This window comes from Thunnus albacares, chromosome 15 (assembly GCF_914725855.1).
Source record: "Thunnus albacares chromosome 15, fThuAlb1.1, whole genome shotgun sequence".
Taxonomy (NCBI): Eukaryota; Metazoa; Chordata; class Actinopteri; order Scombriformes; family Scombridae; genus Thunnus; species Thunnus albacares.
In genome coordinates this window covers 18,972,625-18,992,496 of record NC_058120.1, presented here as the reverse complement: position 1 = coordinate 18,992,496, position 19,872 = coordinate 18,972,625, and the positions used below count along the sequence as shown (strand labels likewise).

Sequence of the window (19,872 nt, the reverse complement as noted above, 5' to 3'; positions counted from 1 at the left end):
GGAAGGGAACCTTTTCTATGGCTGATTTTATATATAGAGCATGGTACATAGGACAAAGTTATTTGCTTGCAATGTAATGGATGAAAATTTATTCTTGTCTATGTTAGATAAATATTTCACCACTGCTGTATTTAGTCCATGTGGGCTGGGAACTTGTATGTGCATGACACAATAACTAACTACCTAACTAACTAACAAACTATATTATGTAAACTCATTATTGCCATTGCCTTAGTGTGTAAACAGGGCATGCACTGATGTAACTACTTAATATACTGTTGGATGGTTTAATCTATAACAATGCATCATGTATATATGTATATAATATATTAGTTACTTTCTACTGTACGTCTACCATATATAATACAGTAGCTTGCCAAATGTCATGCATTGGTAATGGATGCATAGTGACATTAATGGGATAGAACATCAATCAACACATGCAGATAGATGAAGCCAGCATGTCAAAATCCTTTCCAATCCAAACAACTTTCATTGCCTAACAGTATGATTCTGACTCTGAATCGTATTGTGGTGTTGATATTAACTCTGATTCTGATTTTGATTCTGAAGTTAAGACACATATCTAATTTGTTAGGCTGATAACATTACATAATGCTCACTTATGATGAATATTCATAAATGATTGTAAAGTCCCTGCAGTGACAGCTGGGCTTTTGTTCACTGTGTCACTGCATTAGTTACACTGTTAACACCAGTGACTGTGTGTTTGTGTGCAGGCTGTGTGTGTGTGTGTGTGTGTGTGTGTGTGTGTGTGTGTGTGTGTGTGTGTGTGTGTGTGTATAGAATTTAGTAATGACGATTTCATTGACCTATCTCCCCAAACAGAACAGACACCTTCTCTTACACGTTTGTCTCTTTGTCACGGCGCCAGAGGAAAGTAACTGGCAGGGCATTTGGGGCCCCCGTAGCATCACGACTCAACTACCGTCCAACCTACACAAACATCAGCCACGCTTAATTTGCATACATTAATGCATCAGCAATCACTCATGACTGCTGTTTAGTGTTTTAATTTTATTACTGTTGCGGAACCAAATACACGTATAAACTCATAGTGAAATATACAGAAACTGCGTCAACAAAAAACACAGGCTGGCGAAAGTCCAGGGCTTTAACAATTTTACATGCTCTGTTCGTGTTTACAACAGCTGCTGTCACCATGACAACCACGACACATTCCGTTAAAAGTCACCAGATAACCTTCGTCACTGGTGAAAAATAAACAAGTGTTTTGGTTTAACCAGTGACCGTGTTAACTGGCAATCTTCAGCTGAATGCGTGGTTGCCCGTAGGGAAGGTAGCTGGCTCCTAAAAGTACGGCGCCAGAGGAAAGTAACCCTCCAGACATTTGGTTTTTCTGGGCGCGCCCGCACCCATATTTAAGACTTTTATTTGGACACCTACATGTCCTGTTCGTGTTTTCAACAGCTGTCGTTACCACGGCAACCATGACACACCAGATAACACGGTCACTGGTTAAACCGAAACACCTGCCGGCACGCTAGCCTCAGCTAGCCGCTTTAACTTCCCGCTCCGGCGTCACACGCCGACAAAAACACTGAATAACAGTTAGTAACTGTCGTGAACTGAAGTACAGATGGTTAATCAAACTTCTCAAACACAGAAAGAGACGACAGAAAGATTAAAGAAAGAGTGAGACTAAAAGTGTAAAGGCGACAACTGCTGCTGACAACAAAACAAACACCACACTTCCGGTTTCCGCTCAGGAGCAGCAGAGATTCTTAACAAAGTGATGTCTCACGTTGCTCTAAATCCAAACACCAAAAATGGACAAAAAACGTACAAAAGACGCAGGAGTTCCCCCCCCCCCCCTACTTGTGAATTTTATTTTATATTTTCCCCGAGCCTCGTGGGCCCTTTCACGTCGCTGATTTCTTCTGGAGGGGTTGTATGTGTGTGTGTTGACATTTTAAAAAAGGGCAAGGGTGTTTTGAGTTGGGTGAGGGGATTGGGGGGGGGGGAGTCTGTGTAATCCCGTTATTATAGTGATCTGGGTAATTTAATCTGTTCTGATTAGGATTAGTCTTCATTCAACTTAATCCAGTGGAAAAAGTCTGTCACAATAAAGCTCACTCGCCAATAAACACCAAACAGTAACTGAAATGTAGAAGTGATACATGATTCAACATGAACTGGTGTCTCTGATAATCCTGGTGATGAACCTCAGCGGTTAGACTTAATCTTATTTAATTTTGATAACATGTACAGGAAAAGGGTGGCATTCCAGATGTTGAAACATGCAGAAGTTTACTTCTTCTTTCTTTACAGCACGTTTCCTCACATTGGACAATCACAATAAACAAAATGATACAACAGGAGCCCATTATTGCAAATGTCTAGACACTAAGTTAGACAAACTTATCCAGATTTTGCAGGAAATACTGATAATTTGAGTTTGTCAAAACGAAAATAAAGCTTAAGCTCCAGTTGAGTGAGTTCACCTCCGTTTTTCCTCTATTAGATGAGTTTTTTTCTGTTGGATGACTTATGATGTTTGTTCATTGCCACAATAATATGAAATACAATATCTCTTAATTAATCTGCATATGAATTACTCCCTGTGTTATTGTACAAGCTGATATGTCTGATATGTAGTATGTGTGTTAGCATGTGTACTCTGCTGCAGGCTATAGCTGACTGATTAAATTACCCCACTGTCTGAGGGGAATTAGGGGGGTTGCATTGACAGCTAATTTGCTCCAAAGACGTGCTGTCATGCTGCCCCGCAACCCATGGGTGGTGCTGGGTTAGCAAGGGGTGGGGGTTGGGTGTGGCAGGTGGGGCTGCTGGGAAAGGAGGGGGGAGGGAAAAGGGAATCAGGATGAAGTCATCTCTCTAGAGCAACTTAATTAGCTCAAGCCCCGTCCTGTACGTACACACAGCAGGTATGGAGTACATGCACATATACTATTTATGTAGCGTGCTCTGTTTAACATTTAAATCATTGCTCTTCTTCCTCCCCATGCTGGCACCCCTGGGGCAGTTTTCCAACAGCCTTTATTGTCCCACTTCCCTTAGGGCTGGAGAGACATACAGTAGATACTGTATTTCACTGCCATAGTATTAAGGGATTGCATTTAAATATTGCAGGCTGCAACTAGTTATTATTTTCATTATCTATTAATCTGTCGATTATTTTTTTTCAAAGAACTGATTAGTTGTTTGGTCTATAAAATGTCAGAAAATAGTGAAGAAAGTCAATTGCTGTTTCCCAAAGCCCAACGTAACTTCCTCAAATGTCTTTTTTTGTCCACAGCCCAAAGATATTCAATTTACTATCATAGAGGACTGAAAAAAAGAAGAAGAAGAAAATATTCACATTTGAGGAGCTGGAATCAGACAATTTTAACATTTCACCTTAAAAAATGGCTCAAAACGATTAATTGATCACTAAAATAGTTGGTGATAAATTTTCAGTTGATCAACTAATTGATTAATCTACTAATCCCCCCCCCCCCCCCCCCCCCCCCCCCCCCCCCCCCAAATTTCCTAGAAATAATACAGAAGATATGACTTTGATGTCCTGGTCCTCCCTGAATAATCTCTTAAACAAACACTTCTGACAGAAAATAACACTCAGGCATGTACACACACACACAGAATGGATCAGTTTGATATCAATTTCCTGTCCCTGTTTGATTCAAGTGGGTGATGTATGACTGATATGTCAGGGAAGCTGACCGGGTTAGACTGTTTTTGTGTGTATGTGGGTGTGAAAGAGATACAAGGAGCTCCAAACAAAGAGATTGCTGATGTGTGCCTATATTTTCTCCATGTTAGAGGGCATCTAAATCATCTATATGACACCAATTGAACCAAATTTATTTAAAAGAAATGTTAAAATGTGTACTGTATCTGAGGAGGAGAGAAGAAAAGAGGAGGCCAAACCTGTACTTTCATTCATAATTCGCTGATATGGCACTGTTGGCCTAATAAGCTGTTTAAAATAGTCCATAGCTGTCTCCAGACAGCACCAGTAGTACACTACACGGTCTGCTGACAGTAATCATAATTTGAACTACGCTTTATACTCTTTTAAAAGGAGTCTGATCAGTAAGTTTCCTCCAAAATGACCTTCTTTTAGTCCTTTATTCTCAGAAATGGGATTTAATTTTCAATCCAGAGCCACAGTTGGTGTGTGTGTGTGTGTTGCATGAGTCATACAGATCAGGTGACATCATATATATCAGTCTCTGAGAAGGTGTGCTTGTGTGTGTGGGGAAGGGAAGCGTGCATCAGACATGAATGCATGAATCATTGTATGTGCTTGTCCCCAGGGAGTGAATCCAGAGACCAGACTGCATGGATTGTCCTTCAGAAGCATCACAGTGGCTCAGTCTCTTTGTATTCATTATTTCACCTTAACCCTCCATAGAGGCAAATTTATAGTAAGAAAAAAGCAAAACTGTGTCATTATTTCTTAATATTATTTAGTTCAAATTTTGTCTTTATATATTCTCCCCCCTCTGTGTAACTGTCTCCACCTGGATCTCTGTTGTCTATGCATTGTAAATGATGCATTAATGGTTAATGGTTGTGCATAAACACCATCCAGACATGCAAATGTCCTTTGGACTCGCTCACCCGACAGAAACGTCAGTGCTCAATATCAGCAGAGCAGTTATTGATTGATCAATACACAGGAATATTTGGGAAGGTGGTGGCATGTGAGGACAGATAGAAACCAGCTGGAGGTGCAAGAAGTGGACAAAATAATGGCAACACCAATACATGTGTGCATCCCTTTGATGGTTGTAGTCAGTCCTCAACATCAGTGATTTTAGATAATGTTCTTGCTCCATATTTAACCTAAAATGATCTGACATAACCCCAGTTCTCTGACAACAAATACAAATATTGAATCTGTAGAATTGACACTGTAAAACATCAAATGAGCATTTAGATGAATCAGCCCATAATTAAATTTATGTTAATACAAAACTTTCACTAATTCAAGTTAATTCAACTTTTTGGTTTAGTTAATTTCTACTTTTCATTTTCAGACAATTTCAGAATTTATAAACATGAATTATTCTGACTTGAAGTTATGTTTTGAAAGATTGCACAGTTGAGTGTTCACTTAACTCACTTAACTGGAAGCAGAATAACAACAATAATGACAATAACAACAACAATAATAATAGAGATATGACTAGCAATAACAATAGCAGCAATAGCCGGAGAAGAACACCAACAGGACCGCGCCACCATCCCTGCACCATTCCTGCGGCGAAGGCCCACAGTTTGGATCCTGGAGTTTCCTGCGAGATGAGAAAGCACAAAAGACTCTGGGGAAGAAGTCAAGTTAGTAACATGCAGTAATGGTACATGAATGCATACAGATGGAGAGGAGGAGGGGGAGGAGGAGGAGAGAGGAGCTCAGTGCATCATGGGAAGTCTCCCAGCAGTCTAGGCCTATAGCAGCATAACTAGTTTCTTAAGAGGCATGATTAGCATTTTAGCAGCCTCATGTATTGTTTATGTACCAGCTATCGTTAATAGGAGCAGCCACAGCTGTGAGATCATTGAGACAAATGAAGAAATGAATTCTCAAACTATGAACTGGAACAAAAGTTTGACTGTGATGTTGTTGATGTTTAGCTAATTTAATTTCAAGGAGCTTACATTTTTAAGTTGAACCAGCTGAAAATGTTTTGCAGTCTATCCATGATTAGACGATTGGAGAAACAAAGGGACGTGACTGCCTGGTTTTCATGTCATTTGGGTTGATATCTGCAGCATGATTACATCAATCTGTAATGTCTGGTCCCTGATTTTGTTTTCATTTTGTTTGTCTCTGTGTGTTGATGAATGTTGAAATGTTGCTGCTGTGTGTGGATAGACGTGTTTGCCCTCTGCTAGCAGAAGTTTAATACTGACGAGTAATTCGATGTAAATTAAATTAGAGATACTAAGTAACCTCATCTTCTCAATATTGAATTTCCTCGACTGTGTGTGTTTATGTGTGTGTGTCATTGTAAACCACATAAACCATATTTAGATGGATGAAAACAATGTTTAAATAAAGCTGCTGCAGTTATTGTAGTAACAGATTATTCATGCACTGCCAGAACACAAACATGCTGAAATATTTTGGCATTAGAACTGTGAAGGATATTAAATATCACCACGGCAACTCACATTGAAATATTCAGTTATTTTTGGTCTTATTATGCACATTACATACCACCTCTGCACTACCCGCACTTCCACTACCTCAAGTTTTTGTTTACACTATAACTTGCATATTACATTTATTTTGCACGTATTGTAAAAACTTGTGAGTATAGATATGTACTAGTTGTCTGTATATTCAGTATGTAACTGTATATTTTTTGCATATACAGTATAATTTTTTCTTTTTAATTTCTTCTTTAGTGCTACTTTTATATACTTTGTTCCATTTAATTGCAAAATTGGTTGTTTTACTCTATTCTAATTTACAACATTTTAATATTTTCAAATACATTGCACAACTGAATGTCATTTTGCAATCCTGCATTGTATAATGACAATTTAAATGAACCTTGAACCTTGAAATATTTGATTATTTTAAACACATAACAAGGAGGAATTTTTTAATAAATTTGAGGTGGTTTATACATATATTTATATAAGACATTTTAGGATAGATTTAGAACTTTCACTGCAGAAAATTCCGTCAAATTAGACCAAACAAATGCATCTTTGTCTCTTCAGGACCATTTAAAAATCCAAAAGAGAGCTTGTTGAGAGCCAAATTTTGCCCTCGGGTCTTGTTTTGGATTGTCCCATTTTACTAGTTAACCATACACAGTAAGGTTGATGATCAATTAGTGCAGTTCACACTGATATCTCTTACACACTGCATCTCTTTGATCCAGCGTGTCCTCTCAGACAGCCATAAACAGATGATGTCTGGAGTGAGAGGTTCGGGTCACAGGAGAGGAGTGACCGAAAGAGAAAGAGGGTGATAAAAGAAGAGATTTATGGATGCTCTAGTCGTAAAACCGATTGGCTGTGACATTGTGAGCAATGCCTATTAGCTCATGCAACAAATATACACTCACATACATGTGCACATATACTCACACACGAGTTACTAGATACATGTGTTTAATTATGTGCTTGTAGTTAAATGTGTGTTTCCATAAATATGCAAATATAGATGAAGACTCAGCACTGTGGATGGGTGGGCTCATCTCTGAGCTCTTCAGTAATCTGTCTGCGTTTGCACTTGGAGATCCAGAAGACCTATTGACGATCTGTCCACAACACATGCTTCTCTCTGATTTACACACACACACACACACACACACACACACACACTTATATATGCAGTGTAACAGTAAGGGGAGAAGGAGACATCAAGGAGAAAGACAGAGACCGAGAGCTGTAGTCAGATGAGTAAGCAGAGTTCTTCTCCTGACACGCAGGGAACAAAATCTATCCCACAATACACCGCTGAGGGTCACTCAGTCCTGGTGTTGTCATGGTAATGAGAATTTAATAACCCAGACTTTCTACCTTCTGTGTATTTCAATGTGTGTGTGTGCGTATTTCCATGCATCTGTGTGTCCCTGTACACATGTGCATGTGGGTGAGTTGTGCATTGGGTCATGTAATTACCAACAACAGCGAGTCACACCCCCTGTTTCCACTCCAGGGATCTTTCCTGCAAATTTGTAGCATTTGGTCTATTGACTTCTAGTCAGACCTAGATTAAAAAAAATACATTGATTGCATTTGTTTTGTGCATCCTGGAGTGCCAGTCGGGAGGGATTCAATGCAAACTACATGAATTGTGACAGAAAGTTCAGCCATCATTTTTATTTTGTAAAATCAATACATGTCATACACATCAACACATCAATACATTTATGTTATTGACAGTGTTACTTAACACTAGCGCTGTTGCTTATATTTATTATTGATTAATCTATCAGTTATTTGTATAATGAACAGATTAGTTGTTTATTCTATAAAACAATGTTTTGTCTAAAAAACAAACATTTTGTTTACAATATAATAAAATAAAGCTGAGAAAAGCAGCAAATATGCATATTTGAGAAGCTGGAACTTGAGATTTTTACTTTAATGGATTACTAAACTTGTTGTTGATCAGCAAATCATTTCATCGACTGATTGTTTCAGCTCTATTTAACACTACCTGAATTATTCTGGTGAGGATAATCCCACTTATAAGGTGTTTGGTCCAGATTTGTTCCTACATAGTAGGGGGCATTTATGATTTTGTGTGAAATATATCATGAATGCAGTACATACAGTGAATGTGCTGTCTATTTAAAAAAATGTTCAACACAGGCAGAATATGAATCATGCACTTTTCTCACAAAACGGTAAATGAAGTCCGTGTCCTTGACAGCTGGGCTTCATTAAATTTTAAAAGAAACACTTCAGAGAAAACAATAGAGATCATTTGAGAGTCCATTATGGTTTGCAAGTCCTGCTGCAGGCCAGCTAATCAAACTGAGAGAGCTGTAACCTCTGTTAGTCCTGTGTCAACAAACAGACTATGGTACCTGAATGCATCACGACAATATCGCATTAGTTACTATTAGTGAGTTGCTGTCATATTCTAACAAACTAGAACACCAAATCACAAATTAAGGAACGAATATGATGTAATTCTGTACTGGCTTGTTATTTTCATCTTGTTTTGTGTGTGTGTTTGTGTATTTGAATATATTACATGTAGTGTTCTAGTTTTATGTGAATATCATGTTTCATATCTAGTTCTTAGAGCCTTAATATATTTTATTTTTAGATTATTTTTAACATCGGTTTGTGTGCCTGCATCCAAAAAGTGCTGTTTGTTTATTGTATTTGTAGTGAGGTCTCCCATACCAGGTCTCAAACCCTGGTCTCCCTGACAACAGATGACTGCACTAACCACTCAGCCAAAGGGCAAACCCTCTAGCCGAGGGCCAGTCTTGTCATCTGGGGTAATTACTCTCTAGATGGCATGGGCCTGCACCGTGACATTACCCCCTCCTTCGGGAAGCGCACCCCTTCACTTCAGCCTACCAACTCCCTCACGCCTCTGGGCACATGCGCTTCTGATGGCCTTACAGTCTACCCATCCCACTTCTGACACCAAATGTAGCGAAGGAGGGCTCCCACACCAGTCTTGAACCCTGGACATCTGTGCTAACCGCTCAGCCAAAGGGTCAACCCGCTAGCCAAGGGCCAGCGTGTCTAGTCATCCATGGTCATTTCTCTCTAGATGGCACAGGCCTACACCGTGACAGTGTCACTCTGACAATGTTAACTTAATTATTTGGAGATCTTATGGTGGGTTTGAGGACGGTCTGGTCACCTATTATATGCCTGTTTTATAAGCAATAATAAAAAATTATCTCAAAACCCCCCACCAAATCATCATCATCATCATCCTCATCACTATCATTGTAATCTTCTTCATAATTATTATCATACAGTAATCAGCAGCAGTCCCCATGTTATCATATGATATTGATACAGTGGTGAAATTAATAGCAATTGTCTTTAATTGTAGTGGTTGATGTTTATTAACCACCTATGTCTCCCTCCAGTGTAAGTCCAGACACTCCTGTGTGCTTTTGTGAGTGCGTGATGATGATTTCATGATCCGTGCTGCTGCTGGAGCTTCAGACTCCTTAAGGCTTATTCAAATTAAAAATTATGTTCCATTTCCTGAGTGTTTGTGTACGTACATATGTGCGTGGGCTCTAACTACCACCCCTACAGACACACACACACACTTCTAACAAAAACAAGGGTGGGGGGGGGGCTTTTGTTGGATCTATAGCTTTTGAACTGTCTCTGTGCGGAAGATGGAGGGCACAGCCAAATAATACGTCCACATGCACACATGAATACAGGGGGCCCCATCTATACCTCCAGGGCTCCAGAGGGAGCAGGCTGAGATTCACAATGCCGTACCCCAGAGAGGCCTTGGCCTGCTGGGCTGCTGACGGCTGCACCTGGCCCCTACAGCCTGGTCTTCTGAAGAGGAGAATGAAACCACAACACATAAACCAGCTGTCTAGTTATACCTCAGTCGGACAAAACTGGCGTCTTTGGGGGCATTATGTATTACCCTGAGTGATTTTGGGGTGTTTTTCCTCCCTGACCGTTCTGCTCCTGTGTGTCATGAGATATCATTTTTCACCCCACAGGGGCCTCTGACTAACTTTGTAACCTCCTCCTTTGCAAACTAGGGGGAGTTTTTTTTTTTTAAAGGAAAGATCATAAAGAAACATTAACTCTCCTCCTCTTACTCTTTCTCTTTGTGTGATTTTGGAGACGCATTAGAGTGAATACGGCTGACAGCTCTTGCCTCATGGCTAATTTAGACATCATTTCATTGAGTGTGAGGGGAGATTTCATCCTTGGTGGTGTAATATATTCATATCCACTCAAATAGACTTATCAGAATTCATCATTTCATACTTCAACAATACTTTCTACACTATAATACAGATGGAAAAGTTTGTGAAGAGGAAAATAAATGCTTCTTATGTAATTGACTTTGACTTTTTGAGTGGGGCATCTTAAAATAAGAGATCAGAAGACTCTCTGAGGTTCCCTTAAGCAAGATACTAAAATCCCTGCGGCAAAAGCAACCTGTTTTACCTAAATTTGGAAATATCTCATCTTTATATGATTTCCCTTTTCATACATCCTCTTTTTCACCCCTTTTTGCCAGAGATCTGGTTCATTTCAGAATCAACAGCTGTAATTGGGCCAAGTGGGACCGAGGCTCTTTCATCTGTTCTTGTATTCACCAGCCAAAGCAACTTCTTTTTTCCCCCCTCTAAGATGAACTATCTGATAACAAAAGGTTTGGGTCCAGATGTTGGCCAGTTTTTTTTTTTTTTTTTTTTTTGCCACAGTCCAGTGTTAACCACAGCTGCAAAACTTACAACCCCATCCAACACCCTACACCAGCCCCGTGTGTGTGTGTGTGTGTGTGTGTGTGTGTGTGTGTGTGTGTGTGTGTGTGTGTGTGTGTGTGTGCGCGTGTGTGTGAGGAGCTCAATGTGTGTGTTTCGTATTGGAGGAGGCTGTATCTGCACCGCCCCGTCGGTGTGCGCGGTAGGCAGCGGCAAGCTCATTCTGCCCCTGGACTGGTCCTCTCTCTCAACCCCACGCCACTATAACCTCTCTCTCTCTCACACACACACACCACACACACCACACCACACACATACACACACACACCACACACACATTCATCCACACATATATACACTGAAACACAGAAAGAGGAAGACTTACGAAAGAGGGGCGCTTCAATTAACGCTCTCCGAATGTCGACGGATCCCTGGCGTGGACATTTTTAATTTTCCATCACAGCCTCCTTGGATTTTTCTCATGTGGCATTTTTGCGCATACAGTAGAGCCCGGACGCTGCCCATGTGTGTTTGAGCAATTGAGCCATTTGGAAGATGAACAGAAACGCTTGGTGAATGGGAAACACCAACACCGAGGCACCGCCACCTTTCCCCCCGTCTTGACAAACGCTGCTCATCGTTATCTCGGCGTGATTTGCGCACCAGAGACCGGAGCCGGTGTCTGCGCTCTGCGGGGCCGGGCGCGCGTCGTCTGGGAGGAGTAGGGAGGATGGAGTCGTTTTTTACAGAGGTAAGCCATGGAGATATATGTGCCACTGTTATCGAGCTAATGTCAGATTACAGTGTTTGCAGTGTGATGTAGCCTGGGTTTGCACTGATGCATTGCATTTACTGTAAGATGCTTTTACGCCTTTCCCCCCTTTTTTTTGGATTCACATCGGGTTTGGTTACAGCAGGTGTTGCTTTGCCCCATCAACTGGCACCACCCCTCACCGTTCCCAGCAAAAAAACCACAAGGAATAGGCCTTCATCTCCTGCATGTTTATACCTGTATTGATTAAAAAAATAAACTAAACCCTCCATCTTCTTTATTTTATTATCACTGCATAGCATCAAGGCCTGACTGCCGGCTTGGTGAATTAATTCAGAGCAGAGCCGCAGATAAATTGGCCAAACGAGAGCTGACACGGGTTTTTGCATCCATAAAGCTGGCTCTCGGATTAAAGCCAATCTGTTAACGGAGGGTAGATCGTGTTTGCCTGCAGCAACAGCCCTCCCACACCATGCTGCTACTGAGAGACCCTTTCTCTGCTTTTTTTTTTTTTTTTTTTTTTAGTGCAGGGTGAATGGGATGGATCCATTGGGTGGGTATGGGCCGGTTGCAAGGCTGCGGGAATTGAGGAGGGGGTTGAAGGAGGAGGAGGAGGATGAGGAGGAGAAGGGTGATGGATATGTGTGTGTGTGTAAATGGAAAAGGTGAGAAAGGAGGGAGGTAAACGGTTAACAACTGCTATCATAATTGAATATTAAGTAAATCAAGTGGTTATTAATTCAGTCTCCTGCTCGTTCCTGCACTGCCTTGTGGGAACAAATCCTTATAGGCCTGTTTGGCTTTCACCTCCAGCATCCTTTTAGATTTATTTGACAAGCCATGCTCGTTCTTGTAAAAACAATATTTCCTTTCCTTCTTCATTTGATGCATTACCTTCATTGCACACCCTCACCCCCCACTTCAGGAGATGCAACGTCCTCCCCCCCCCTCCCTTTACTTAATTTATGTTTTGGTCCACACACATCTCATGAAAACGTCGTCTTGTCAGCTGTCTTTGATGCCAATATCCGTTCCCTCCAAGCTACTTATCCTCCTCCCTCTTGAGTTAATCTGATATGGGTTTAAATGCCTCTCGCATTGGCAGTGATGTCATGCCATTTATACTAGCGTGTGAGTGCACTGTATGGGTATATGTGTGGGCACCGGGGGCCACGATGATCGACGCTGTCCAAGGTCCTTCTTTTTCAGGCTGTCGCTGGGTCATACAGACGGAGATGTGATGCACATACCACTGTTTTTATTTGTCTGTGTGTCACATTAACAGTAAAGACATAAGCATGACACACAGCAGTCACCTCTGCTGCTCCATTTCCCATCCCTGTCTGTCTGTAATATATTGATCATGGCATTGATTCACAGACCACCATAACCAACCCCGCATCCCCGACTCTGAAAGCCTATGTGAGACCTGAAAATGGACTGATTTATTGAGTTATGATGTTCGGGCCCACAGTCCTGCATAAGCTGCATATCTGATACCCAGAAATATGACTTCATGCAGTGGGGAGCTGAGTAATCAATCCTTTCGGGAGGTGTGTGTCCAACATCCACTTAAGCTTCATTCCTCTGCTGTCTTCATCGCTCCATCCTTCACTCTTATATCCCCACGTCCCTCCATTTGTGGCTCCATCCCCTTCACCAGAGAGAGCGAACAGCTGACTTCTCTCTCTCAACCCAGGCAGAAAACATGATAGCTGGCCAGCCAGCCAAGCATGAAATGTCAGGTGGCATTAGACTACTGTGTAATCCCCTCATATTCAAACTGGGTTGGTTAGTAGTGGAATATGGTAGTTGTAGTGATTTTATGTGCTCTAAATACAAACAAAAATCAACACCTCTCTGGTTATGGTAGCTGAAAAACAACACAGGTTTGAAAATTAAGAAGAACTTTTAATACATTGGAAGTGACAGTGAGAAAGTTAGAGGGACATTAAATTGGTGGCAATATATCAGAGAAGACGTTTAATCCTAGAATAGGTTTCCTGAACATCATGTTACATTTGACCTCAAACATGCCAAAGTAATTGTATGTGAGCATTAAGAAATACAAAGCAATACTGAGTTTGGGTCATTTTGTGGTTTCTGATGAAAGTTTCTGATCAAAGGTATCTACACATGAAGAAAAACAGAAATATATTGCCACACTTAGCTCCAGTGTCATAAATTCAGCACCAACAACTGACCTATGTCAATTTTTAGGTATTTAGAATAAAATCTAGGGCATTACCAAAACTCAATATTGCATTTTATTTACTGTGAAGTACTTCACAGAATAGAATAAATAAAATAGACAGAATAGAATAGAAGTTCTTAAAGGAATAGTTTGACATTTTGGAAAAAATATGTCCGCAGACAATGGAAATGTGGGGAAATAGCTAGCCTGGCTCTGTCCAAAGGTAACAAAATTTGCCCACCAGCTTCTCTAAGGCTCACTGTTAAAGACTTTATGTCTCGTTTGTGTAACTTAAGTGTAAAATTGGCAATTCACCTTTTTGCACTGGGTTATATGTTGGACTACTTCTTGGCTGGGAGCAGTAACTTCTTGGAGTCTCTGCCGGTTGCCTGGCAACTGCTACATATTTACCGTACCAACAGTAGAGGGGTATTAATCTACTCGTTGAAAGCAAGAAACATGTATTTTCCAAACCGTCAAACTATTCCTCAAACAAAATGAAAATTTGAACATGTACAGTTTCATGACAGCTGAGCACACTGAATCTGCTGATGAAGATCATGTGATATGATCAAAGGCTCCACAGCAGCTACAAAGTGCGATTTTTTCCCTCAGTTAAATAGAAATGAGTAAAATGGAAAAGAACTGAATTGTCCACCTGTCTGTGGCTCACCAAGATGTAAAACAGACTCAAAAACATACTGAATAGAGAGAACAAATAATAGTAAGAGAACAGATATTAATCTTTTACATCTACTTCCTTTTCTTCTTCTTCTTTTCTCATACCACGAGGAGGACTTCTTTTAAATCTGGAGTGCATTTACTGTATAAGAAACTGCATGTATGCTGAAAACTAGTATTGTAATGTCTCATTAACCTATGAACTGTGCGTCGAGGTACATTGTTCGGTTATAGTGTGATTTCCGACACCTGTGTGTGTGTGTATGAGAGAGATAGATGAAATTTGGTCTCAAGGGTGACATTTTATGTTTGTGTCACCAGGCCTCAGCAGGATTGCAGGTGCACAGCCGCCACGAATCGATAACCAGGAGACAGACAGGTGTGAATGTGGAAAGAGCAGTTTTGGCGACATTATCTCAACCCTGCTGTCATTGTTGCTGTATCATATCTGCCTGTTTAGATCCATCTATCTCTACATTTTCTGCCGGCCTCTGTCCTGTCTTTTGCTTGGTCGACATTCCTCACTTCCTTCTCCCTTCTTCGCTCTCGTCAGGCCGTAAATCATTATTTAGCACTTTGCAATTTGTTGAGTGTACTCGGCCGACATATACCATACTGCACATAGTTATAGGGCAATGAAAGCTGAGGTTTGATTTTTCATGCAAAGAACTTCCTCTGCAGTAAAATATTAATCATCTGGATGCATTCTATATGGCTGCTTGCACATAAGCTGTGAAACATTCATGCAAACAGACCAACACATATCAAAGCAGCTTCCATGTTTGTGTTTTTTTTTTTGCAGCTTGAGCTACAGAGGGTGTCTTCTAATTGCAGTCCTTGCTTTTGTGCAATGCATATTTAACCCACGCTGACGTAAAAAGGCTTAGGGGTAAAATTAGCGGAGTCCGTGTCCATAGATAGTGGTCCAAATCATGCAGGATTTTGTATGAAGTGCAATTCTGCAGGAGGCTGGTTCAATGGAGGGAAGGGAGCAGTCACTGGAGATGTGTGACCTATATTCAGCAGCTCCAAACACATTTGTTCTGCTCAGGAGCTGCATCAGCTTCGCCTCTCTCTCTCTCTCTCTCTCTCTCTCTCTCTCTCTCTCTCTCTCTCTCTCCTCTTTTCCCTTCCCTCTTATACTCTCTCTCCCTTGCGGCCACTCTCCTGGTGCTTCTCCATCTCTCTCAACCAACCACTTTCAGTGCTGTTCTGCCACAGTCTTGTTTCTCCTTCTGGCATTTTTCCATGTAGCTCTGTATTTCTTTTCCTTCCCCTCTCACTCTCTCTGCTTATTCTGCATATGTAGGTGTGAGACTGTACGGCTCCGCCTCAGTCAAATCACATTAAAGCTATTTTATGGTTTGGCAGATGGGAATAAAACAACGTCTACCAGAATCCTACTCGTCTGTTGAAAGGACTGTATATATTTTGTGATGGAGCTGGGTGATATGACCATGATATTGTCATAGTTATATTCATAATAAATGTAATAATTAGTGTTTTTTAGTACATGCCATGATATTTAATTTATTATACTGGCTCACCTCTGATTTGACTTTTCCAAGTTACTTAGAATTTCTGGACCTCTGGACTTGACTGTTTGGTTGTTTTTAAACTATGTTGTGATACGTTTTCTCAGAATGGTATTGAGTCAATTTATTTAACTAAATATTGTCAAAATTATCTTCACATATGCAGCATTGCTGCTTCCAAATTTACAATTAATGATAAGGAAAATTTACAATTAAAATTTTAAATTAAAACCAAATATGTGTGTGTGAACATGAACAAATGACTGTACATGCTATTTACAGGAAATAGTCAGATATTCAGTAACATCCATCTGTTTGTAACCATCTATTTGAAGAGACAAGAGAACAAGCTGGTCAATAACCTTTTGATACGTTCTAATGATTTAGTTATAATTTCCCATCACTCAAAGTTCACCTTTTCCCCAACACATCTCACTCCTATGAGTAAACCTGGATTGGTAAACCATTTAATAATATTGGAAATGTGCATAACCACACTGAAATATTAATGGTCTTTTCCCAGACTGCCTCAGTGTTTTGGTCAACTTCTAACAGCATATGTCTTTCCCCACCTTGTATAAAGTCAAGTCAAGTCCGTTTTATGTATATAACCCAAAATCACAAATCACAAATTTAAAAAAGGGGTTTTACAATCTGTATATCCTCAGTTCGGATATGGAAAAACTCCTCAAATAAAAAAACAATAAAACACAGCAGGACAGCATATCCCACAATTCTCTGCACCTGAACACTATCTCCCAGTAATCCACCAATGCCTATAGAGGAGAGAGGCTGTTTCCATGGTGCCCTGTTTCCACACTGTTGCTGTGGAGTCCTGTTGCCAGGGTGTTGGTGGGGGTGGTGGGAGTGTGTGACTGTAGTTTAATCCAAGATGAGAGAGAATGTGATAATTAGCAGACTGCTCAAAACTGGCATCTCAAAGAGGATTTGCACTGTACACACACACACACATACGCACACAAACACACACACACACACCAAACGCAAAAATCACATTAACAGCTGCTTCTATCTGCTCTCTTTATCCCTGTTTGTAATTTAGCAGTATACTCTGATCCGGTTTACTTTGGATAAATCATACATGTGCTTGTTTTGGGATTCAGGACAGGTTAAAAGGTTATCTGTCTAAAGCTTCAGATATTCCAGAGTAACAGTAAAGCACCAGAACGGGGAACACGATGCATTTTTATACTTTAAAGTCGAGATGAAATGAAAAATTCCTCTTTTTTTTTTTTTTACCCTTTTAGATCACATCCCCAGTCATGTTATGCACCTATTTAACAACATATATTTTGATTTTGATAAAATATATTATATCAAAATCCAATCATGTTTTCTTCCCGTAAAACAAAATGTGACGTGTGCTTACGTAGGCTTGAACCAACCAATCTCAACCAATAATATCATGACATCCACCCATCAATCAGTCTTCAACTTTTAGCGGCACAGTGTTAAGATTCATTATGACACGCCCAGTTTTCAACGTTTAAATCAAATTCTTCCCAACGTTATGTCCCACCTGTCTATCCTGTTACACTCAGAAATACGTCATGATACAGAAGTTAGATAATCTTGAAATGCTGTTTCATCTGCACTCAGTCACTCTAAACTCAGGCACTTCTACAGTAGCTGTGTGGGAGAGCTTTGACTTGATGACTTCTTTGTGTTTGCGTGTGTGTGTGTGTGTGTGTGTGTGTGTGTATGTCTGCCACATTAATGAAAGCATAGGAAGAAGAGGACATTTTGTTGGCTTGGACAGGTTTTGAAAAGGAGCCATTTTAAAGTTAATTGCAAGGGAAGTTCATGGAGTTATGAGGATTAAAGTAATGAAGACATTTAATTCAGCAAAAATATTGCAGATCTGTTTATGTTTAAACTTGTGTTTTCATATTTCTGTAGATGATGTGACAGGATTGGACAATTTTCAGAAAAATGCTAGTGGTGGGAATGTTGGATTTAAATTTAGTGAAAAAATGCCTTTCACAGTTTCCTAAAGTCTTCCTGAATCCCAAAGTATGATCCTCGAATTGCAAAGCCCAAAGAATTTAAATGTACTATCACAAAGGAAAAAGACAAGCGTCAAATTGTCACAATGGAGGAGCGGAACTGTAATGTTTGGCATTTTTGCCTGAAAACACAGTTACACAGATATCAAATTTGTTGAGGAATATCAAAACATACATATATATAGTTGGTGATTAATTTTCAGTTGATTGTTCCAGCTCACTGTAGTAAATCGTATCTTCATGACTAATTGAAAAACATCTGTATGTACCATTTGTATTATGTGTTTTTATGTTAGCAGTGGAAATGTTGGATTCAATGTATTTAATGTTTGGTTTTGCTTCTGGCGTTTCATGATTCAGGGCAGAAAGTAGACACAAAAATATCTTTGAAGATGCAATGTGCTGCTAGATAAGACTTTTCCCCTTGCATAGGGAATGCTGTGACCAAAATCACAGAGTGCTGAGGTTTCAAATGGAGCTACAGTGAAGCTTGACAGTCTTATGGTGAGATGGTTTATAGATAGAAACCCACTTTAGAAGATGTGTTGTTGCTTCTGTAGACTACAATTAAATGCAGGTCAAGACACACTTTAAAGAAAAGGTGCATTTTGCTTTTTGTGACTGGAAAAACTTGCTTTACTATCACAATTTCTATTGCCGTTATTGTCTTCTCCCACATGTAAAACCCACAGCTGCATTCAACAATTTCAGCAAATCAAATAATCAATCAAATAATCAGGGGTCAAAGGGCATTCTGGAGACGGCAGGAAATCATTAACTGATGTAAAAGCAGACGAAGCAGGCTGAAGGGAAAGAAAAAATACAAAAGAGTGATGGTAAACAAGAATATAATAGCACCTAAGAGTAGATTTGTCCTTTTATGGTCATGGTTAAAGGTCAAGGAATAATATAAGTTAGTTGAAGGTCCTCTGTGTTCCTCAAAATGATAAACAAAAAATAGGATGCAATCATCTGTTTTTGACTGATTCACCAAAGATTTTTAACCGTATTTTATCCAGAGAGGGAAATACATGAAATTGAAGCCTTTCACTTGAGACTTTTTCTTTTTGCTCCAGATGTTTTTAATACATACAGTGTTGAATTCCAACTGTAATCCTTTTCAGTGACAGATGTGCCTCATATAGGACAGGTGACACCCGCCCCCTCACTCACACTCACACTCACTCATATAAACACATGTAGTTGCTCTGCTTCCACCCGCCATAATCTGCTGAAAGCCTCGCTGTCCTGATTGTATTATCACCTTTAATGGAATATTACTGACACAGTTTAGGTTCCTGGCACAGGATGGGGTGCTAGAAGAGATGGATCAGAGCGCTGTATCACAGCAGTGTTAAAAAAAAAACAACTCACTTGCCTTATATACATCCTTACACACTCTTAGCTGCACACACTTTTCTTTTATTGCTGCCATAAAATGAAAGTTGTAAGGTTGTACAGTTGGCATGAGAAGTCAAGTAGTCAAGTACAAGTTTAAGTCATAAGAACATTGTTGTTATATGACTGATGAAAAGTGACATTGTCTTCTTTCCTTTTCAATTATGGAGAATAATTTGTATTTTTTGGCCTTTCAACATCTTTTTAATAATAATGGGAAAGAGTAGGCAACTATAGACTAATACAAATAAATAAAATAGTAGCTTCTGTTGGTATTCATTCATAACAAGTGAACTTGGAGCTTCCAGAAACTTTTCAAATTTGTAACATAGACTGTTATATA

General features: G+C 39.9%; 1 protein-coding gene across 1 annotated transcript in view; it reads left to right on the top strand.

The window, feature by feature from the left end:
- The first annotated feature begins 11,134 nt into the window (after positions 1–11,134).
- The window catches only part of myo10l1 (myosin X, like 1), a 59,637-nt gene continuing 50,899 nt past the window's right edge, over positions 11,135–19,872 (top strand). The window contains 1 exon segment of the mRNA XM_044375842.1: positions 11,135–11,673. Within this exon segment, the coding sequence (XP_044231777.1) occupies positions 11,653–11,673 (21 nt within the window). The 5' untranslated portion in view covers positions 11,135–11,652.